This window comes from Carassius carassius, chromosome 12 (assembly GCF_963082965.1).
Source record: "Carassius carassius chromosome 12, fCarCar2.1, whole genome shotgun sequence".
NCBI lineage: Eukaryota > Metazoa > Chordata > Actinopteri > Cypriniformes > Cyprinidae > Carassius > Carassius carassius.
The window spans coordinates 17,505,536-17,528,902 of record NC_081766.1 but is presented as its reverse complement, the minus strand read 5'-3'; the positions used below and the strand labels follow the sequence as shown (position 1 = coordinate 17,528,902).

The window sequence follows — 23,367 nt, the reverse complement described above, 5'->3', positions numbered from 1 at the left end:
TAAATACTTGTGTATGACAGCTTGATTAAACAGAAGTATCATGCATTGAATTTTGTACTTAACTTTTTTTGCCTGTTACCCATCCTTACAAAGAATAGTTATATACTGTGTATATATGTATATATACATATACACCTATATACACACACACACACAGATAGCAAAAAGATCATTTTACGGCAACTTTACAGACACAACTCACTCAGCACAGCTTGCAAATGTCTAGACAAATGGTGACATATACAGTGAATGCATACACATGTACAGTTTTAGACAAAGAAATCCTGATGATCAGCAATATTATTCTTCTCTCTCCTTGCAAAGCATCTGTCGTAATTTTTCACCAGTTGCTTGATATGACACAGCTCCTGCCTCAGTTTTTTACAACGGAGCTTCTTAGCCTTGTATTCTGGAGACTGAAGAAAGGAAATGGGCATTAGGGATCACATAGTGACTACATTTAGACCATTGAGGGTAACCAGTCTTTTAATACTAATGGATAGATAAAATATGAACTGTACTGAGAAATATTTTTGCCTACCCGCTTCAGATCCTTGAGTCGATTATATTCATCAGCTACAGCCTGTGTTACAAAGACAATACATATGGGTTGTACTGAGTTTATATCATATAAAATGTTGTAACATAATGTGTAGATGTCTGAGTTGACATATATATTAGGGGTGTAACAGTACGCAAAAATCACGGTTCGGTATGTACCTTGGTTTTAAAGTCACGGTTCGGTTCATTTTCGGTACAGTAAGGGAAAGAAATGCAAACATTAAACTGCAGATTGTTTATTACTATAAACTTTTTTTTTTTGTGATTTATTTACACTCTTTTTTTAAAAACTTTTTACTAAAATATATATAAAATAAAAAAAGAAGAAATAAAATACTGCTGCAAAGTTCTCCACTAAATAAAATACTCTCAGTCTCAAACCAATATCATAATAATAAAATATAATGAAAAATATAAATAAATAACTATGATTACAGTGCAGCATTACCAATCCCAGCTTGTAGGCCTGCTCATATTTAAAAAATATATAATATAACTTTTCCAAAGTGTAAAGTGCAGCATCAACAGTTTCAGTTTTTAGACCTGCTCAGATTTCGTTAATTGCGTTGGACCGATCGGAATTAAGAGCAAAGGTCTGTTTAAATGCCGACGGGAGCTGCGTTTGAATTACAATCGTTTTTTTCCTAGTTGTAGTGATGTTCACACTCGCGTGATGCCTTTTGGAAACCTTAGGCCGGTGACACACTGGCATATATTGCACCTGTCAAACATAGTCTATTTTGCCGTCAATACTGTTGACGGTGTCCTTTATGAGTAGCCTTTATATTTATGCTCAACATGAAGTATAGATATAGTTGTCATGAAGACAAGATCCTGGTCTGTCGGCGGTCTCCTTCTATGTCACCTACAGCAGCGTGCCAGCGCCGCGTCAGGCACGATTCTGGTGTGTAAAGACACAGAAAGCGCGAAGCAGCCGTCACGCTCACGCCACGCAGCCAGTGTGTCACCGGCCTTTGAATCAGCTGCAGGGCGGGATTTGCGCTGAACGCGGAGACTTCCGCCACTTAATATGTTCGTTTGGAAACACGAAAATTTACTTCTGTTCCACACACAAAATATTGCATTTGGTCATTCGGTACACACGTGCACCGTACCAAAAGCCCTGTACCGAAACTGTCCGGTACGAATACACGTACCGTTACACCCCTAATATATATATATATATATATATATATATATATATATATATATACATACATAATACATATGGGTTGTACTGAGTTTATATCATATAAAATGTTGTAACATAATGTGTAGATGTCTGAGTTGACATGAGTAGCCTTTATATTTATGCTCAACATGAAGTATAGATATAGTTGTCATGAAGACAAGATCCTGGTCTGTCGGCGGTCTCCTTCTATGTCACCTATGTGTGTGTATATATATATATATATATATATATATATATATATATATATATATATATTCAGTACTTTCTTAGCTTTATTATTTTTACTTTATTGGTAATGCCTACCTGGAACTTGGTGGATTCCTCATGGAGGGTGTCCAACTCTCGGCTCAGTTCATTCATTTGATCACTGATATCATCTATTTCTACACGGAGGTTCTTATATAGAGCGAGGCAGATATCAAACTGTTTCTTGTACTGTCTGCGCTGTTCATCGGTTGTAATTTCTGAATAAGAACTGTAGCAGGAAAAATACTATTAACTATATTGCAAAACAATCTGCCATTATAACAGTAATAGAAAATAGGTTCTCAACTGATTCTCGATTTGAACAGAACAACATACAGTGGGGAAAATATTTATTTGATCCCCTGCTAATTTTGTAAGTTTGCCCTCTTAAAAAGAAATGAAGTTTCTATAATTTTTATGGTAGGTTTAACGTATAGAGACAAATGTAAAAAAAAAAAAAAAAAAACAACGAACAAAAAACTTTATATAAAGGTTAGAAATTGATTTGCATTTCAGTGAGTGTAATAAGTATTTGATCTCCAAGCAAAACATGACTTAGTACTTGGTGCAGAAACCCTTGTTGGCAAGCACAGAGGAAAGTTTTATTTTGTCGTTGGTCCCCAGGTTTGCACACATCTCAGGAGCTGTTTTGATCCACTCCTCTTTACAGATCATCTCTAAATCCTTAAGGTTTTTTGGCTGTCATTTGGCAACTAGAAGTTTCAGCTCCCTCCACGGATTTTCGACAGGATTGAGGTCTGGAGACTGGCTAGGCCACTCCATCATTTTCATTTTTGGCTGAACTAACCCTTTAATGTGCTTTTTCTTGAGCCACTCCTTTGTTTCCTTGGTGGTATGTTTCGGCATATTGTCATAATGGAAGACCCATCCATGACCAATCTTCAGTCTTCTGGCTGAGAGAAGCATGTTCTCATCCAAGATTTTACAGTACATGGCCCTTATCTGAATAATTTAGATGTTCTTTGGCAAACTTTAAATGGGCATGTACGGAGCTCCAAACCAAGGCCGATTGATGGTTGTTTTGTATTTCTTCCATTTCCGAATAATCACACATGCAACAGTTGTCTCCTTCTCACCTAGCTTCTTGCTGATGGTCTTGCAGCCCATTCAAGCCTTGTGCAGATCTACAATCTTGTCTCTGACAACCTTTGACAAGCTCTTTGGTCTTGCTCATGGTGGTGGGAGAGGCTGGAATGGAGGATTGGACAGGTGTCTTATTCACCTAACAAGCTGATATTAGGAGTAACTTCTTGTGTGTGACAGGACTAATCTGTGTTCCACATGGGCACATAACCAATCTGTGGGAGCCAGAATTCTTGCTGGTTGGTAGGGGATCAAATACTTATTTCACTCACTGAAATACAAATCAATTTCTAACCTTTACATAATGTGTTTTTTCTGGATTTTCTGGTTGGCATTCTGTCTCAATGCATTAAAATAAATCTACCACAAACATTACAAACCCTTAATTTCTCTGTAAGTGGGCAAACTTACAAAATCAACAATGGATTACAAAAAAATATTTTCCCCAATGCATAAGGAGGATAAGAAGTATTCATGATAGAAACTCACTCTTCCAACTCATTCATGGCTAATTCAGTGGCCGAATCTCCAGCAGTGGTGTACCCTGTCTCACATAGCACATCCTCAACCTCGTACGTTACAGGTTTCTCTTGCACTGAGCTGCTCTGCACTTCAACTTCCTCCACAGGGTTAAAGCACATCCACCGATTCTGGCACAATGGCTCTGGGAAGCAACCGTTCATGTTCTCAGAATACCTTTAAAATAAAGTGCATTGAAAAGACTCATTTATAGGTTTTTGGACTCATTTGCATTTGTAATTGTAATTTGTCATGATGTAATTCTCATCATTTTCATGGTCAGAAAGACGGCTGTACTCACACATTACTTTTGTATGCTCCCTCGCTGTAGATGCTCACTGTTCCCTCATTGTAAGAGGGGACACTGTTGCCTGCTTTCACATGAGGGGAAGCCTTCTCTGATAAAACCACAGTGGGGGTGTATTGAGTGCTTCGCTGGAACAAACCAAGTAGAAGTGTTAATATAGCTAGAGAACCACAGAACAACATGTAATAAGTAAATTTAAGTCTGACATAACCTCTGAATGACCTGATGGGAAACTAGACCAGACTGGAGGACAATCAGAGATACCATCACAAATTTCTCTGAACAATACTGTATCTTAAGAGACCACTTGGGCAGTTTTATATCATACAATACACCAAGGCACTGTAAATCCATCACAACCAAATTATCCCACCCTCATGCACATGCATGACTTCCTCTAATGAAGTGCAGTTATTTCAGTTTTCAGGAAGCACACTTGATGAGAGCGCAACATGGCATTACCTGTGTATTGTCTTAACAACAACAAACAACTGAAGTCATTTCCAGGAAAATCGCTGCATAGTCCAAGAATTCAGAATGACCCAGTCTGAAGTCTCACAGTGAACCAAATAAAATAAACTTAATTTTTTTAGGCCTAACAAATAAAACTGCTGTTATTTAGTTGACCTTGTACAGTCGTTGCCAAAAGTTTTGAGAATTACATAAATATTGGAAAAGTTGCTGCTTAAGTTTGCAAAGAAACGCGTGCAGCCATCATTGCGTTGCATAAAAATGGCTTCACAGGCAAGGATATTGTGGCTACTAAGATTGCACCCAAATCAACAATTAATAGGATCATCAAGAACTTCAAGGAAAGAGGTTCAATTCTTGTAAAGAAGGCTTCAGGGTGTCCAAGAAAGTCCAGCAAGCGCCAGGATCGTCTCCTAAAGAGGATTCAGCTGCGGGATCGGAGTGCCACCAAGTGCAGAGCTTGCTCAGGAATGGCAGCAGGCAGGTGTGAGCGCATCTGCACGCACAGTGAGGCAAAGACTTTTGGAAGATGGCCTGGTGTCAAGAAGGGCAGCAAAGAAGCCACTTGTCTCCAAAAAAAACATCAGGGACAGATTGATCTTCTGCAGAAAGTATAGTGAATGGACTGCTGAGGACTGGGGCAAAGTCATATTCTCCGATGAAGACCCTTTCCAATTGTTTGGGGCATCTGGAAAAAGGCTTGTCCGGAGAAGAAAAGGTGAGCGCTACCATCAGTCCTGTGTCATGCCAATAGTAAAGCATCCTGACACCATTCCGAGATACCTCCCTGCCTGCGGGTGTCGCTGTTGGACAGTGTTTTCTCTACTTCCTGTTGGCCTTCTGTAGCTAATCGTAGCTCGGTGTAGCTGTTTTTATTTTATTTTTTCTCTAGAATCTCTATCTTACTATCACACTCTGTTTTTTAAAGTGGTAAAATATAACAATTCACACCATATTTCTGATATTATCAATCAATCTTATCAGATTAACTTTGATCGTTCACTTTTATTTTATATCCGTGAGTGCAGTACACCTGCAAAGCGTTAGCACTCGTTAGCTTGTCATTAGCGTTTTCATTCGAACCTATCGCTGTTTTCTTTTCTCCTCTCCTCTCTCTTGCTCCAGTTTTTCACAAGTTCATCAAACAACCGCAGAAAGAATATTTCATCAAGCACGGTGAGTAATGGCTTCTCCTGCTATTGTTATTTGCACCTCTTGCCACATGTACAGTTTATCTATCTCTGTCGCTGATGAGGGATTCACATGTGATAAATGCAGGGAAATAGTTAGGCTGACAGAGAAGATTTCAGAATTAGAGACACGCATCCAAACTTTAATTGAGGACAGTAAGAATGTTAGGGCTCCAGATACGGCTTTGGATGCGTCTAGCTCAGGGATTCCTATACATTGTTCGGTTCCGGAAACAGAGCCCCTGCAGCAGGGCAACTGGGTGACAGTGAGGTAGCGTAGTCATGGGTCAAAACACCGCTCTTCCGATCAAAACATTAAACATGTTCTCCCCACTCAGTGATGCACCCACTGAGAAACCTGATGGAAGTGCTCTAGTTATTGGTGATTCTATTGTACGGAACGTGAATATAGAGACACCAGCCACCATAGTCAAATGTTTACCGGGAGCCAGAGCGCCTGACATCTTGGCAAATTTAAAAGTGCTGGCTAATGCTAAACGTAAATACAGTAAGATTGTTATTCATGTCGGCACTAATGATGTTCGACTTCGCCAGTCGGAGATCACTAAAAATAACATTAAAGAGGTGTGTGAACTTGCAAGCACGATGTCAGAAACTGTAATATGCTCTGGTCCCCTCCCTGCTTACCGTGGTGATGAGATGCATAGCAGATTGTCATCACTCAATGGCTGGATGTCTAAGTGGTGCCCACAGAATAACATAGGTTTCATAGACAATTGGACGAGCTTTTGGGGCAGACCTGACCTGTTGAAAAGAGATGGTCTTCATCCCTCCTGGGGTGGCGCCACTCTTCTCTCTAGAATTATGGCAAATAGTCTTATTGTTTATACTTGACTAACTGGGGCCCAGGTCAGGAAGCAGACAGACTGGCTAAACCGACCGTCTGCTAGCTGCCTCCCGTCACAGAGGTCAGTTAATTCTCAGCACATAGAGACTTTTTCACCTAGATATCACACTATAGAGACTGTGTCTGTTCCCCGAACTAGAAAATACAAAAAACGTCCAAACCAAGTTAAGATTAACAATTTAATTGAGGTTCAACAAATAAAAAACAGAAGCAATATGGATAAACAAATGATAAAGCTTGGCTTATTGAATATCAGATCCCTTTCTACGAAAACACTTTTTGTAAATAATATGATCACTGATCATAATATAGATGTACTCTGTTTGACAGAAACCTGACTAAAACCTGATGATTACATTATTTTAAATGAGTCCACCCCCCAAGATTACTGTTATAAACATGAGTCGCGTCTAAAAGGCAAAGGTGGAGGTGTTGCTTCAATTTATAACAACGTTTTCAGGATTTCTCAGAGGGCAGGCTTCAAGTATAACTCGTTTGAAGTAATGGTGCTTCATATAACATTATCCAGAGGAACAAATGTTAATGATAAATCCCCTGTTATTTTTGTACTGGCTACTGTATACAGGCCACCAGGGCACCATACAGACTTTGTTAAAGAGTTTGGTGATTTTACATCCGAGTTAGTTCTGCCTGCAGATAAAGTTTTAATAGTTTGTGATTTTAATATCCATGTTGATAATGAAAAAGATGCATTGGGATCATTCTGAACTCTATTGGTGTTAGACAACACGTTTCAGGACCTACTCATTGTCGAAATCATACTCTAGATTTAATACTGTCACATGGAATTGATGTTGATAGTGTTGAAATTAATCAGCCAAGTGATGATATCTCAGATCATTATTTATTTCTGTGCAAACTTCATATAGCCAAGATTGTAAATTCTACTTCTTGTTACAAGTATGGAAGAACCATCACTTCTACCAAAAAAGACTGCTTTTTAAGTTATCTTCCTGATGTATCCAAATTCCTTAGCATATCCAAAACCTCAGAACAACTTGATGATGTAACAGAAACTATGGACTCTCTCTTTTTTAGCACTTTAAATAAAGTTGCTCCTTTACGCTTAAGGAAGGATAAGGAAAACAGTTTGACACCATGGTATAATGAGCATACTCGCACCCTAAAGAGAGCAGCCCGAAAAATGGAGCGCAGCTGGAGGAAAACCAAACTAGAGGTATTTCGTATTGCTTGGCGGGAAAGTAACCTATCCTACAGAAAAGCATTAAAAACTGTTAGATCCGATTGCTTTTCTTCTCTTTTAGAAGAAAACAAACATAACCCCAGGTATTTATTCAATACAGTGGCTAAATTAACGAAAAATAAAGCCTCAACAAGTGTTGACTTTTCCCAACACCACAGCAGTAATGACTTTATGAACTACTTTACTTCTAAAATTGATACTTTTAGAGATAAAATTGCAACCATTCAGCCGTCGGCTACAGTATCACATCAGACAGTGCACTATAGACCCCCTGAGGAACAGTTCCACTCATTCTCTACTATAGGAGAGGAAGAATTGTATAAACTTGTTAAATCATCTAAACCAACAACATGTATGTTAGGCCCTATACCATCTAAGCTCCTACAAGAGGTGCTTCCAGAAGTCATAGATCCTCTTCTGACTATTATTAATTCCTCATTGTCATTAGGATATGTCCCCAAAACCTTCAAACTGGCTGTTATTAAGCCTCTCATCAAAAAACCACAACTTGACCCCAAAGAACTAGTTAATTATAGACCAATTTCGAATCTACCTTTTCTGTCCAAGATACTAGAAAAGGTGGTATCCTCACAATTATATTCCTTCTTAGAGAAAAATGGTATATGTGAGGATTTCCAGTCAGGATTTAGACCGTATCATAGTACTGAGACTGCTCTCCTTAGAGCTACAAATGATCTGCTCTTATCATCTGATCGTGGGTGTATCTCTCTATTAGTTTTATTGGATCTTAGTGCTGCGTTTGACACAATTGACCACAACATTCTTTTGCATAGACTTGAACACTTTGTTAGCATCAGTGAAAGTGCATTAGCATGGTTTAAATCGTACTTATATGACCGCCATCAGTTCGTAGCAGTGAATGAAGATGTATCATATCAATCACAAGTGCAGTATGGAGTACCTCAAGGCTCAGTACTAGGGCCGCTACTCTTCACGCTTTATATGTTACCCTTGGGAGATATCATCAGGAAACATGGTGTTAGCTTTTACTGTTATGCTGATGATACTCAGCTCTATATTTCTTCGGCCCGGTGAAACACACCAATTTGAAAAACTAATGGAATGCATTGTCGATATAAAAAACTGGATGACGAGTAATTTCTTACTGCTAAATTCTGAATAAACAGAGGTGTTAATTATAGGACCTAAAAACTCTGCTTGTAATAACCTAGAACACTGTCTAAGACTTGATGGTTGCTCTGTCAATTCTTCGTCATCAGTTAGGAACCTAGGTGTGCTATTTGATCGCAATCTTTCCTTAGAAAGCCACGTTTCTAGCATTTGTAAAACTGCATTTTTCCATCTCAAAAATATATCTAAATTACGGCCTATGCTCTCAATGTCAAATGCAGAAATGTTAATCCATGCATTTATGACCTCAAGGTTAGATTATTGTAATGCTTTATTGGGTGGTTGTTCTGCACGCTTAGTAAACAAACTACAGCTAGTCCAAAATGCAGCAGCAAGAGTTCTTACTAGAACCAGGAAGTATGACCATATTAGCCCGGTCCTGTCAACACTGCACTGGCTCCCTATCAAACATCGTATAGATTTTAAAATATTGCTTATTACTTATAAAGCCCTGAATGGTTTAGCACCTCAGTATTTGAATGAGCTCCTTTTACATTATAATCCTCTACGTCCGCTACGTTCTCAAAACTCAGGCAATTTGATAATACCTAGAATATCAAAATCAACTGCGGGCGGCAGATCCTTTTCCTATTTGGCGCCTAAACTCTGGAATAACCTACCTAACATTGTTCGGGAGGCAGACACACTCTTGCAGTTTAAATCTAGATTAAAGACCCATCTCTTTAACCTGGCTTACACATAACATACTAATATGCTTTTAATATCCAAATCCGTTAAAGGATTTTTAGGCTGCATTAATTAGGTAAACCGGGACCGGAAACACTTCCCATAACACCCTATGTACTTGCTACATCATTAGAAGAATGGCATCTACGCTAATATTTGTCTGTTTCTCTCTTATTCCGAGGTCACCGTAGCCACCAGATCCAGTCTGTATCGAGATCAGAGGGTCACTGCAGTCACCCGGATCCAGTACATATCCAGACCAGATGGTGGATCATCACCTAGAAAGGACCTCTATTGCCCTGAAAGACAGCGGAGACCAGGAAAACTAGAGCCCCAGATACAGATCCCCTGTAAAGACCTTGTCTCAGAGGACCACCAGGACAAGACCACAGGAAACAGATGATTCTTCTGCACAATCTGACTTTGCTGCAGCCTGGAATTGAACTACTGGTTTCGTCTGGTCATAGGAGAACTGGCCCTCCAACTGAGCCTGGTTTCTCCCAAGGTTTTTTCTCCATTCTGTCTGGAGTTTCGGTTCCTTGCCGCTGTCGCCTCTGGCTTGCTTAGTTGGGGTCACTTCATCTACAGCGATATCGTTGACTTGATTGCAAATAAATGCACAGACACTATTTAACTGAACAGAGATGACATCACTGAATTCAATGATGAACTGCCTTTAACTATCATTTTGCATTATTGACACACTGTTTTCCTAATGAATGTTGTTCAGTTGCTTTGACGCAATGTATTTTGTTTAAAGCGCTATATAAATAAAGGTGACTTGACTTGACTTGACCATTCATGTGTGGGGTTGCTTCTCATCCAAGGGAGTGGGCTCACTCACAATTCTGCCCAAAAACACAGCCATGAATAAAGAATGGTACCAAAACACCCTCCAACAGCAACTTCTTCCAACAATCCAACAACAGTTTGGTGTTGTTGGATTCTCCCCAGATCTTAATCCCATTGAGAACTTGTGGTCAATCCTCAAGAGGCGGGTGGACAAACAAAAACGCACTAGTTCTGACAAACTCCAAGAAGTGATTATGAAAGAATGGGTTGCTATCAGTCAGGATTTGGCCCAGAATTGATTGAGAGCATGCCCAGTCGAATTGCAGAGGTCCTGAAAAAGAAGGGCCAACACTGCAAATACTGACTCTTTGCATTAATGTCATGTAATTGTCGATAAAAGCCTTTGAAACGTATGAAGTGCTTGTAATTATATTTCAGTACATCACAGAAACAACTGAAACAAAGATCTAAAAGCAGTTTCGCAGCAAACTTTTTGAAAACTAATACTTATGTAATTCTCAAAACTTTTGGCCACGACTGTATACTATAACTATTTTTTCCTGATAATTACACCAGAAGCTATTCTTTTCAAGCTGTAATAAGAAGAAACTTACCTAAAACAAGCTAAAGCGCATTTGGATGAAATTATCGGTCAGTTATTGCACAAGCTGTTATCCGTTTCTATACAAAAAATAAATAACATCATGCATCACCTACAGTATATACAGTGTTGGGGTAAACGCATTACAAGTAACGAGAGTTACGTAATCAGATTACTTTTTTCAAGTAACTAGTAAAGTAACGCATTACATTTTAATTCACAAGAAAATATTTGAGTTACTTTTTCAAAAAAGTAACGCCAATTACTTTGTTTTTCCATTTACTGACTGACAAATCTCCTGTCTCCATATTGGGAGAAATCGAAAGTACAAAGGTGTTGTGTGCGCTGTGTGAACATAATGTAGTTCTAGACTAAATGTGAATGTGCATTAATTCATCCCACTAGCAAAAAACTGATTTAGTATTCATCAAAATAAATTAAACCAGTGAAATGCAAACTCAGAATACGATGCTAACCTGCAATAATTAAATGTTAAATAACACAAATGTATCTAATCCCATTTTATTAACTAATGCACCTATTCTTAACCATAGGGCCGCGGCCCACGCATGAGCCGTGATCGCCACCTGGAGGGCCGCAAAAAACTTTAAGTTCTTCACCTGTGGGCTGCGAGGGCCGTGGGTCAACCAAAATGACCACTGTTATCCATGAGACAGTTACAATACACCATCCCACCACTAGTGGCGGTAATGCCTCAGTTGTTTAACAAGCGCTAATAAGCAGAAGAAGACACTCAGTCAACCGTAGCCTGTAGCAAAAGTTACGCCTGTTTCACCCCTGATTTCCACTGCACACGTCTGCGGCGCGGCGCGTTACGGCTCCGAGCGGTTACCGGAGCTGATCGCGGTCACTAGTCTATGCTTGTGTTTACACCAGACGCTCCGTGGCACTTTTCAAAAGCGTCCCAGAAACTGCTCTCCGCACCGCTTCACTAAAGATGGGCGCCTGGTCTATTTCTGACGCACCTCGCGTCCAAACCGCACAGAAAATACAAAATAGAAGTAAAAAATCATGTGCATTTCAAAATAAACACCCTGTGCAGACTCCCAATCATATTTCACATTACTATATTCATGGTAGGAGGCCAGAAATAGATGACAAGAGGTTCATCCTTAAAGTTCAAAAACCTCACATATGACACTTCCGATCCTTTTTACAAGGACAATTAAAAAAGGAAAGTGGTGTGGAGTTTAATTGCAGTAGTTGCATGACTGGAATAAACATAATTAAACCGGACAAAAGATTAACATTTAGCCAACCATGTTAGAACACAAAGAAATCAAGAAAAACAGTGTTGGACCATAGACTGTTGTTTTTTTTTTACATGATTTTAAATATAAAATAATGAACAAATGTTGTGTTTGTGGACTAAACAGCCGTGGATCAGTAGCGGACTGCAAACGCGTCCTGTGTGAAAGCTCAATGAGTCCGTGCTTCTTCTGCACCACATACAAAATGCACACGGACTGCATACGCACTGCAGACGTAGTAGCCTATGTGTGAAACAGGCGGAGACATTTTTAAAGTGGAAAAGTGGAGACCAAATCGTATCGCGGCCATGGCCACAGACATACAGCATCGGTTGCTAGAAAGAATAAAAAGCAGCCCATTTTTTATTCTTTTTTTATTTTGAAGATTATAAAGCTATATTTTTTTCATTTGCACTTTATTTCAATTTTCATTTACAACTTATTTAATTTGAAAAATATTATTTAGAATTTAAGCAAAACATTTTATTGTTTTTAGTTGATTTATTTTTATTTATATTATTATATTTTTTTTTCTTGGTAAAATCTTTTAATTTTGTTCTTGATGCAGATTGATTTGTTCCCTGAATTGTGTGTTTGGCATCTTGTTGTTTGTGCAGGTTTATATACACATGAATAATATACTGTTAAACTGCAAGTGGAGTTATTGAATACAAATCAAACCAAGGGTGAGATCAATAAACCAATACAGTGCTAATATCTGATTGGGCCCTGGGCCACTTTGTACTGTAAAATTTGGGCCCCGACATCAAAAAGGTTAAGAACCCCTGAACTAATGTATATGATGCTGACCATTGATGATCCAGTTCAACCATACCAATAAGCAAAAATGACTTTAGATAAACTAACAATTGTGCTTCATTGTTTTTGTTTTGTTTTATTGCTGAAGAGTGTTCTTCTTCTCCTGTGTTCTACCGTATGAGTGAAGTGACGTGACATTCAGCCAAGTATGGTGACCCATACTCAGAATTTGTGCTCTGCATTTAACCCATCCGAAATGCACACAGACAGAGCAGTGAACACACACACACTGTGAGCACACACCCAGAGCAGTGGGCAGCCATTTATGCTGCGGCGCCCGGGGAGCAGTTGGGGGTTCGATGCCTTGCTCAAGGGCACCTAAGTCGTGGTATTGAAGGTGGAGAGAGAACTGTACAACCTTTCGATTGGGAGTCCGACTCTCTAACCATTAGGCCACGACTTCCCCCAAATTTGTATAGACACAAATGTACTTTTCCTTGAGTTTTGCCTGAGTTTTATTCACAACACTTTTTGATGTGAAAGGGCTTTTGCTATAAATAGAACATCTTATATTAAAAACAATCAAGCCCTGCTCATATTTAAAAAGTAAGGTGAAAGTAACATAACACATTACTTTCCATAAAAAGTAGCTAAGTAACATAATTAGTTACTTTTTTAGGGAGTAACGTAATATTGTAATGCATTACTTTTAAAAGTAACTTTCCCAAACACTGCCTATATAGTAATAGGAATGCAAATGATCTGTGACTGTCAAGAAGGCTCAGTTTGCTACCTGACCTTTGTTCAGTATCTGTCATTATGAAGAGAGAAATTCCCTTAAGAAACATTGTAAATTAGTGAATGATTAACACAAAAACAATTCACATCATATGATTGATTTCACTGTATGCAACTGCACTGTAAAAAGTGTTTTTTTTTTTTAAACTTGTAAATAAATATATCAGTCAGTTACATAAATTTTACAAACAAATACTATTTTGTCTTTTTACTTCAAAATGTCACGTTTAATTCAATAAGCTACTTGAGGTTTCGTTTTCATTTACTGTACTTAAATAAGCAAATTCAAATGGAACTGCCTAAGTAGAAATTAAAGTTAAAAATCATAAGAATATTTTACTTAGAAACGTTTGTTATGTTTACAAGGATTCTTTAAGTAAATGCCAAAGTTATGATCCCATATTTCCCATCATGCAATGGGGCATGAATAATAAAAAATGTACACTGTTTTATGGTTGCTTTTGTTGTTAGTTGTTTAGTTTAGTTGTTAGTTGTTGTTTGTTTTAGTAATATACTGTTTTGTGACACCTGGAGTTTATTTTCTACACAAAATGACCCATTCATACTCAAATACTATTCACTGATTGTTACCGTCATTTTGTGTGTGGTGTACCATGTATTGAGGTCTCTGTGTTCATTTGGTTATTCATTTTATTGAGTGGGCATATTATCTTAAAAGGATAACAACCTGTCTGCATGCTTACTTGCATGTTTGCAAGTGAACCGCATGCTTTAATAGCATGGAGGATTCTAGTGTTACCTTGTTAAAGTAAATTGTATTATCTCACAGATTTTATGTATTTCAGTGCTTATGTTTTACTTAAAATAAATGAGTGCAAAATTTGCAAAAGAAAGAAAAATTAGTGTGGTCCAGAGGTGATATTTGTGATATTTCACACATATTATCAGCTTTAAATACTGGAAAAAGAAATATGGCGGGAAAATTGAATGTCGATAGCAATGACCCCAAATAAATATGCAAAAAAAAAAAAAAAAAACTGCCACTTATGAACTCACCCAGTTTTGTGAATTCTGGCTCCTGTTGGTTCTGAGGATAGGTGGTTCCTCCCAGTAAATATTAGGTTTGCCATGACGCCATATTTTGCTTCGAGTCTTATAGGCAAAATAGGCTGCAACAACCAGGGCAATCATGACAAACAGCCCACATACCAGAGCCACAGCCTAAAATTAAGAAGACAATACTGATTTAAATGTTAGTGACACTACAGGTACAGAGCAGGTAAGAAGTAAGAATAACACTCTTAAAAATAAAGTTTCCAAAAGGAAGCTTTCACACCAATGTCATAGAAGAAAAAATTTTTGTTTCCCGAAAGAACGGTCGGTGAACAGTTTCGGTGAACAGTTCTTAAAGAGCCATGTTTTTCTTAGTCTGAAGAGCATTTTAATAATTCAAACACATTTTGTGCAATGGAAACGTTCTATAGATGTTTCTTCATTCAACCACTGAGTGTATAACCAGTATATGTCTTGTCATACTGACCTCCTCAGGATCCATGAAGCAGTAGTGATGAAGATATCGATTAAAGGACGGATAAGCACCTGGAAAGCCTGTGCCAGCTCCGGCGCTGATGCTGGGAGTCCCTAATGAGGTCTGACACATCATCAGGATGGGGTTGTACATGATGCTTTGTGAACTCTGGGCCATGGGATTCACACCAATGACAAATATGATGTTTATAATACACTGAAGAACTGCCACAACCAAATCCACCACAAAAACTGTCAGGTAAAACGTTTTTCCACGCACACACCAAGTCTTTGAGAAACTAACCACTAGAATGGCTAAGGATACTACGAAATTAAGAGCTGCCATGGAGATCATGGCTGACTTTGCTGAGTAGGGTGTCATATAAGAGCTCTGATAGCCATAGGTTCCTCCATAATACCCAGACCCCATCCCATAGCCCCCAGATCCGGCAACATAGGCCCCGATGCTGCCCTCGTAGCCATGCATATCCCAAACTAGAGTGGAAGCAACACAGGCGAAAATAACAAAACAGAGCAAAGCAGTCAGTCCCTCCATAGTTTTCACGATGCCAGGTGGTGAGAACCATCTGTAGAAGTGCTGAGGGTTTCCCTCCGTTTGAGGAGCATCAGGCACTGAAGAGTATAAGCCATAATCGCTTCTTTGAGAGTAGAAACTTCTGGATGTGTACATATTTGATGGGGCAATGTAGTGTGGACTGTACTGAGGTGGACTATCATACTCCTGTGTTTCATACATGATTTATGAAGGAATCTGAAAAAAGAAATTAGATCAAATTTAGATCATGATCATTACGGAACAGATATAGCTTTCTGAATTAGTGGTAAGAAGACAATTTATTGTTATTGTAAACAAAAAAAAAAGAAATAAAACTCTTAAAATCATAAATACAGCTGAAATCAAATTAAACAAAGAAATAAAATGTACAAATATAAAATCATTAAACTTAAAGAAAACGTAAACAGAAATTGTAAATGTTGCCTTGAAAAAAATAAAATAAATGTTTAACCATAAGTATTAAAATGACTAAAACTAAAATAGAAATAAAATAAATAGTAAAACAGCATATAGCAAAATGATAAAAATCTTACACAAATTAAAATTCGATTGGAATATATAAAAAAGCGAATTAAAAACAATAATAAAGCCTATTACAGTATATATAAATAATACTAAAATAACACTGAAACTACACATTGCCACTCGACACTCATGTGCTGCCCTCAACGAACACCCAGAAAATCTCAATTATACATCTAATAATGTTTTTTATTTATTTATTTATTTTTATATAGAAATAATAGGTCTGGTGTCCAGTCATCGCTTCTGAATGGTCAAAGCAGCTTGTGCAATAAAATTCACAATATAGTAAATCAGATGGCACAACTGCAAATGATATTGCTTTTATATAACTTCTTTTCCACATTTTCTGTGCGGATGAAACTATTTCACAACAAGACAAAACATAATAAATCAATGTGTCCCTCCTGAATCACTGAGTATTTCTGAACAAATCAGTTTAGTGATTGATTCAATGACTCACTCATAAAAGGAACAGTTTTTTTGTTACTTAATAAACTAGTAAGTTTGAAAGCATTGTTTGAGTGATTTGATGACTTGATCATAAAGAAAGCCACTTCTCCAGTGTAACATGCAGAAATGTAACCTCAGAATGTGCAGACTTGCATGATAGAAACCGTGAAAAGTCACAGTGGTGTTATACTGTATATCAGCATTCTTGGCTAATCAAATTTCATTGAGTGAATTCTAAATATACATAATCTCATCTCTATTTTCTTTCCCTGGGATTACAAACATACAATTGTTAGCACACAGCTCTACCAGTAGATCTATAGGAACTCTCACACCCTTTTATAGCACACACAACATTCTCACTCTGGTAGAGTCCAGCCTGAAACACCACTCCCTTCATCAGGCTACTGCAATTCAGTCAAGATGCTCTGAATAATTCAGAGAAACATGAGCAAATGCAGTCATTGGGGGTTTCCATGTTGTAAGTTTTCTTCCTCACATTTCTGTTGCATCCCCCAGGTGCAATATGCAGCCATTGTATGTGAATAAAAGAGCTGAAAAGATGCACTGCTAACAGGAATATGTCTAATACCGTATCCTCTTAGTTAATTATGCTTTAGAGAAAGGGTGAGCTGCACACCTGTGGTAACTTGAAAAGATTGAATAAATAATAAAAGAGCTGAAAATCAACCTAGCAAGCTTCATACAGCCTCACAGGTGCATGTTGCTGGGACAGCTATTCAAGAATATTGAAAAAAGTTTTTTTCTCTCTCTACCTAAAAAGAAGGAAGTATTTTTTGTGTATTTTTCATGAATATAATTTTACAACTGTCTTCTTAAAAATATTCAAATATAATTTTTTAGGTTAGATGTCCATATAGCGGTCACAATATCTACAATCACATGAAACATAAGCAAAGATGTTGGTTTGATGACACTGTAAGATTTAAAAGGTCAGTGTTTTGCACAACTGCATTGACTACAATCCATTTTAAAAAGGGATTATTTTGTTGTAAACAAATATTACATAAACATTATGTAACTTACCGTAACACAACAACCACTGGGCTTTTCCTTGTTTGCTTTTTGTCTTGCTTTTCTAAGCTTGGCAGATTTCTGTCAAGTATTGTTTAATGTTTGAGTTTATCCATTTGATGTGAGTACCTGTGACAGCTGCTGCTCATGGCGACTCGTGTGAAAGACCTTGGCTTGAAACGCTAAACCCGATCCAACCCGTTGTTACTGACACAATCAGTCTTATTGGCTCTTCACTGGGTCGAAAGTTAAGGTGAACAGGGAGCTGAGTTAATGATTATTAATGTTCTAAAATGCTTTAAAGCTACAGTCCATGTCTGATTTCACTTGTTTTTGTTTCAGTAAAAGTAGGGCCATTTTGTTATCTGTTAAATAAGCTTCAACACTATAAAGATATATATCATTTTTTAAAGTGACATGAAAAAAGTTGTAGTGTAATAGTGCAAATAAAAAATATATATAATTTGTGAAAGTAAAGTTTATAGATTAGGGCCAAATTGGCATCATGACTTTTTAACAGCAATGTGTAATTAGTAAAAAATGAATAAATAAAGAGGCACCATAATAATTATACAAATCTTTTTTTTTTTTTTTTTTTGTAATTGCTGTCCTTCAAAGTGAAATTTCTATCAAAATCATGAATCCTCATCTTTATGTGGCTTAGTTTTGCTTTCAGATATTCACACCATTCCTTCTTCTCCAGAAAGTGTGGATCCTTGTGGAAGCACATAAGAAGTTTAAAATAAATTTTAAATCTCTTGTATTTCAGGGTTTGTAGGAGCATAAAGTCAAGAGGTGACTTACATTCTTTTTTTGTTCATACGTTTTCACTAAGTCCATGATTCTCTTGCTATCCTAAATAAAACAACCAAAAAGAATTGTAACAACTTGTAAAATGTACTACAGAGGCAATGTAAATGACTCCAATATCATGTCTCACCTCAAGGCTTCTCCTGTTATTGATGAGTTGGCTCATCATGCGGTCTAATTCCTGAAACTTTATTAAAGTGGCTGTGATCTCTCTGTGCAGTTCCTTGTACTCCAGGTATTGGTCATTAAAGACTGCTTTGTATTGCTCTCTGTCTTCTACAGAATGGATTTCAGGATATTTTCTGTAAAACAAAAAAAACAAAAATCTTTTCATTTTGTGCCATTTCAGTTTTTTTTTCAGTATTGACACCTAATCTATTTATATTATTCTTAACCTAATTTTATTTTTCAAGCCCATCTTATATTAAGCTCATTAACATCCGTTTTTTTATTTTTTATTATTATTTTGTATGGACCTGCTGTGTGGTTTTATTGTAATATTTAACTGCATTTTTCATGTACAGATGATCAATGATTGAGATAACAGGGGGTTTTGCCCAGCAGTTAGGTGCATTTCAAAGTAAACACCCAGAAATAGCAGCATGAATCAAACACCACCACGTGACACATTATCCATCAAGTTGTCAAAAGCCCTTTCCAAGGTTGTCTACATGTAGACCAGTTGGTTTTACACCATCTATAGTCACCTAAAATGTTTACAGATGGAAAAAGAGTCTGTCTAGATCCTTTGAGGGGCTTAAATGGGTTTTGAATATAACCAACACCTGGTACATTTGTGTGGCCTAAATATATCATTTATTGTTGTTAGACCAGAAATAAACCATGAAGTACAGTATACTAACATAATATAATCAGCGACGACGCTGGGTTTAGGAATGTGTCCTGTTGGAATAGCTCCAGTTAGAATCTGTCGTTCTTCAGCTCTCTCTGAGACATAAGGCAGCGTGATCACATTCACAGCGCTTTGATCCATTTCATCTTGGAATGATATCTTCTTGGGTCTAGTCGAGGAGCTGCCCATATTGGATGTGGATTTCAGAGTATCCTGCTGTAACGGAAAGATACCAGCAATTACAATTAGTACAACTCGATAACAACAGTGAGAATTGAGAATTTTGCGGAAACTGGGAATTTCATTAGTGTTGATTGTAGTTCAAACTGAAGCAAAAAACCCTGTGATCACTATTATACATTTTTTATGAAGTTAAGAACAAAAGATTCATATTCTAATTAATGAAATATACACACTACCTTTCAAACGTTTGGCAGTAAAATATTTTATTTTTGAAAGTCTCTTATGCTCAGCCAGGCTGTATTATTATAATATTGTGAAATATCATTTAATGTATTCCTATGCTGGCAAAGCTGAATTTTCATTGTCTTCAGAAATCAGCCTAATTATGCTGATTTGGTGCTCAAAAATAGTTCTTATTATCAATGTTGAAAATACGTGTCTGCTTTATATTTATGAGGAATCCCTTTTGTTAGGATTCTTTGATGAATAGAAAGTTAAATTGATCAATTTAAGGTGCCCTTATATTAAAAAAAAAAATAACTAACTGACCCCAATCTTTTGAGAGGTAATGTAAAATGTGCATTTACCTGGCTATTCAGCTGGCATGTCATGGCCTCCCTGTGACGGCGGGTAGCTTCATGTTTCCACATTTTAAGGCACACCAGGAAGCTTATCAAGTACATGACCATGTTAATGAATATGAACGCAGTCCCAGCCATTTGACCTCCCTCAATATGACACAGATTAGACCGGATTGGGTTGATGCCGACGGTCATAAAGCAAAGCCCACCACGATTCAGATCATTCACATAGACGATACCCGCTGCCATGTACAGCAGCGAAAGGACTAGATTCGTAACAGCCTCAGTAAGAGGCCACCATTCAGAATCCAGCAGGATCGTTCTGTAATACATTGTTAATCCCAAAACCATCAGGATAACGGTCAGTAACCATGAGAGTCCAACAATGACCAACACAAAGGCTGTCAGGGGGCCATTGTAACGGTAACCTTGTGTACCAGCGAACCCATAATTTGGTCTGTAATAGTTGGACCACTCACTGTCTCTCTGAATATACGCACATACACAGGCGAAAACCATCCCACCAAACAAAAGTTGAAGGCCTGCAAGTAGTCTTAAAAGGCCAGGCCAAGACTTCAGGTAAGAGTATTTTAACTGGTATACCTCTAACTTCTCAGCATAGTACTCTGCCGGATGGATACTGGTCAGTTCGGATTCAAGAGTGTCATACTTGAGATCACCAGGAAATGCATCCCAATGTTTTCTGTCCAGCAATGGAGAAACAGGTGGACTACATCTTGTGCCGTTGGGTAGTATTTTAAGTCCCCCTGAGGATGTGGAATGCGATTCAGAATCAGTTTTCTTCCATTTTTTAAACAGGCCATTCCAAGATTTAAGAAAGGCACTTTTTTTCATCGTCTCGGCTTCCCTGTTGTCCTTTTGCTTGGCTGAACAGCTCTGTTCATAAGGGGAGTAGCTAGAGTCTTCAGAATTGTCATCATTGTGAATTCCTGAAGGATCCTCCTCTGAATATGCTCGGTTGAAATTTTCCCTTTGTGAGGATGAGATGTCATCCGAATATGGTCTGTTGTTGTCCGTCATTTTGCTGTAGCTAGTGAGGAAATCGGAGTCTAGTAGCTGTACACAGTAATATTAGATAACAATATCAGACAAACCAAGAATTAAACACAAAATATTAAGTTTGATCACTTGCCATTTCTCAAAAGTATTCAAAATTCATAAGTATTGTTAATAAAAAAGACATTATCATTTCATGTGCCTGCAGAAAAGATCAGCGTAGTTGGTTGCCAAGCCTGTGTTGTGTTTTGGAACCTAAAAATTCCATTGGTCTAGCAGCTAACTAGATCTGGTATAATCTTTTCAGCAGGTATGGTTAAAGGTCATAGTTGTATTTGTTTTTAAAGTGCGTCAAGTACAGTCATAAGTTATACACAACAGTTTCCAATCATCAACTAAAAGGAAGCTGAACTTTGCTCTTCTAAGCATCTGTTCTGTAAAAATATCATAATCATCAGCCCTGAATACATGAATAGCACCAAGACAAAAATAAAAACACTCACCTCGCTGTCAGAATAGACTGGTTCGCTGTTAACGTACATGGCTGTGCTAAAATGGCTTCACACAGAAAAAACAACAGTGATGAAAGTGAGTCAGAGAGGCGCTGTAGCAGGAAGCCTAGCCAGAGCAGAGATTAAACAGCAGAGGCCAAGTCAGGTGACAGACACAGGCTGGCATTCAAGTACCTACAGCCAAATATTCCCTCACCAGAAACTGTGCTTGATAACATTCCTAGAACCCTCAAAGGGAATTATCCAAAACTGCTCATTTTGTTTCACTGGAATCATGTAACCGAATTTAACCGTCTTCTTTACTCGTCAGCTGCAGCCATCGAGCATCATTCTGTTATTCGGCTTTTAATCACTAGATGGCAGTAGATGAGAATTGACTAGCACAGCTCCTGTGCTGTGAGTAAAATAATGAATATTTCAATAGATTAATACTGATTTCACGTTTATTTCTCTTTTTAATTCAGCCTCACGACGAAAACCTAATATAAGAGAGAGCTACTCATTATATAAAGAATCACACATTATGCATTATACATTATAATTCTTGAATGTTTCAAAATCTTGGTAATTCCCTATGAATATGAATATAAATATGTCATTGAATCATTTAAATTCAGTTAAAACCTAGTAAATTAGGTTCCACAAATTGCCACACTGGTGAAATCCTGTGGATAACCTCTAGTTAGCCTATTTAGGGTCCCTTAAATGTTTTTTTTATCATGCTTATCATGTGAGCTCCAATACATATTTCAACTGTCTCAACGCCTTCGTACCAAGGTTACTGGAGTACAGTCTGCTGACAATCATTTCAGTTATTTGTAGGAACTTATGGACACCTGTGTGGTGATCTGAGGAACTGCAAATTACCAGAATACTTTATTTGGTATTCAGCTGTGATTACATAAATCTGTGATACATTTCAATGGTCGTGTATAGAAAAGAAATCTTTTGAAATCTGCAGGTAATTACTAGGGCACGCCTCTCACACGGTTCTCAGCACTAAAGCTATTAGTCACAATAATAAACAGAAACACAGGCAACAGATAGCATGCATATATTCATGCATACATTGCTAGGGCACGCCTCTCACATGATTCTCAGCAATAAAGCTGTTGGTCACAATGTAAGCAAAAACACAAGCAACAGGTAGCATGCATATATTCATGCATACACATGCATACACAATCATGCATACACATGCATACATGCATGAATATATGCATGCTACCTGTTGCTTGTGTTTCTGTTTATTATTGTGACTACCGTGAACCGTGTGAGAGGCGTGTCCTAGTAATTACCTGCAGACCTTCAATACTGATTGTCAGCACCTGTGTGTTTGCTTCTACCTGTGTGTCTTTGTCATTATAAGATCAGTTTTTTATCTGCTTCACTATGCCCTGAAGAAGGCCCCATGCCGCTACGCGTGGGCATTTTAAATTTGTCCATTTAGGACATGTCATTTTTGCAATACAGACATTTTAATTATGGAGTGCCTCGGCTATCAGAGATTTCTTTTCTCTACAGTCGTGGCCAAAAGTTTTGAGAATTACATAAATATTGGAAATTGGAAAAGTTGCTGCTTAAGTTTTTATA

General features: G+C 37.7%; 1 protein-coding gene across 1 annotated transcript; it reads right to left on the bottom strand.

The window, feature by feature from the left end:
• Positions 1–182: 182 nt before the first annotated feature.
• Positions 183–22,084, bottom strand: LOC132155429 (uncharacterized). The gene is made up of 13 exons (XM_059564273.1): positions 21,766–22,084; positions 20,252–21,322; positions 19,492–19,697; positions 18,759–18,930; positions 18,623–18,673; positions 18,399–18,533; positions 15,245–15,991; positions 14,761–14,925; positions 3,924–4,057; positions 3,593–3,799; positions 2,057–2,228; positions 542–583; positions 183–416 (listed from the first exon to the last, which is right to left on the bottom strand). The coding sequence occupies exons 1-13, from the start codon at positions 21,802–21,804 to the stop codon at positions 270–272; spliced, it is 3,288 nt and encodes a 1,095-aa protein (XP_059420256.1). The 5' UTR covers positions 21,805–22,084; the 3' UTR covers positions 183–269.
• Positions 22,085–23,367: the final 1,283 nt, after the last annotated feature.

What these genes read in the sequence shown, in the direction of transcription:
- LOC132155429 (XM_059564273.1), bottom strand. Translation starts at nt 21,804, where the DNA reads ATGTACGTTAACAGCGAACCAGTCTATTCTGACAGCGAG. An exon ending in CAGTCTATTCTGACAGCGAG is followed by an intron (nt 21,323 to 21,765) that starts GTGAGTGTTTTT and finishes TACTGTGTACAG; the next exon opens with CTACTAGACTCCGATTTCCT. An exon ending in GGAGCATACAAAAGTAATGT is followed by an intron (nt 3,800 to 3,923) that starts GTGAGTACAGCC and finishes TTTATTTTAAAG; the next exon opens with GTATTCTGAGAACATGAACG.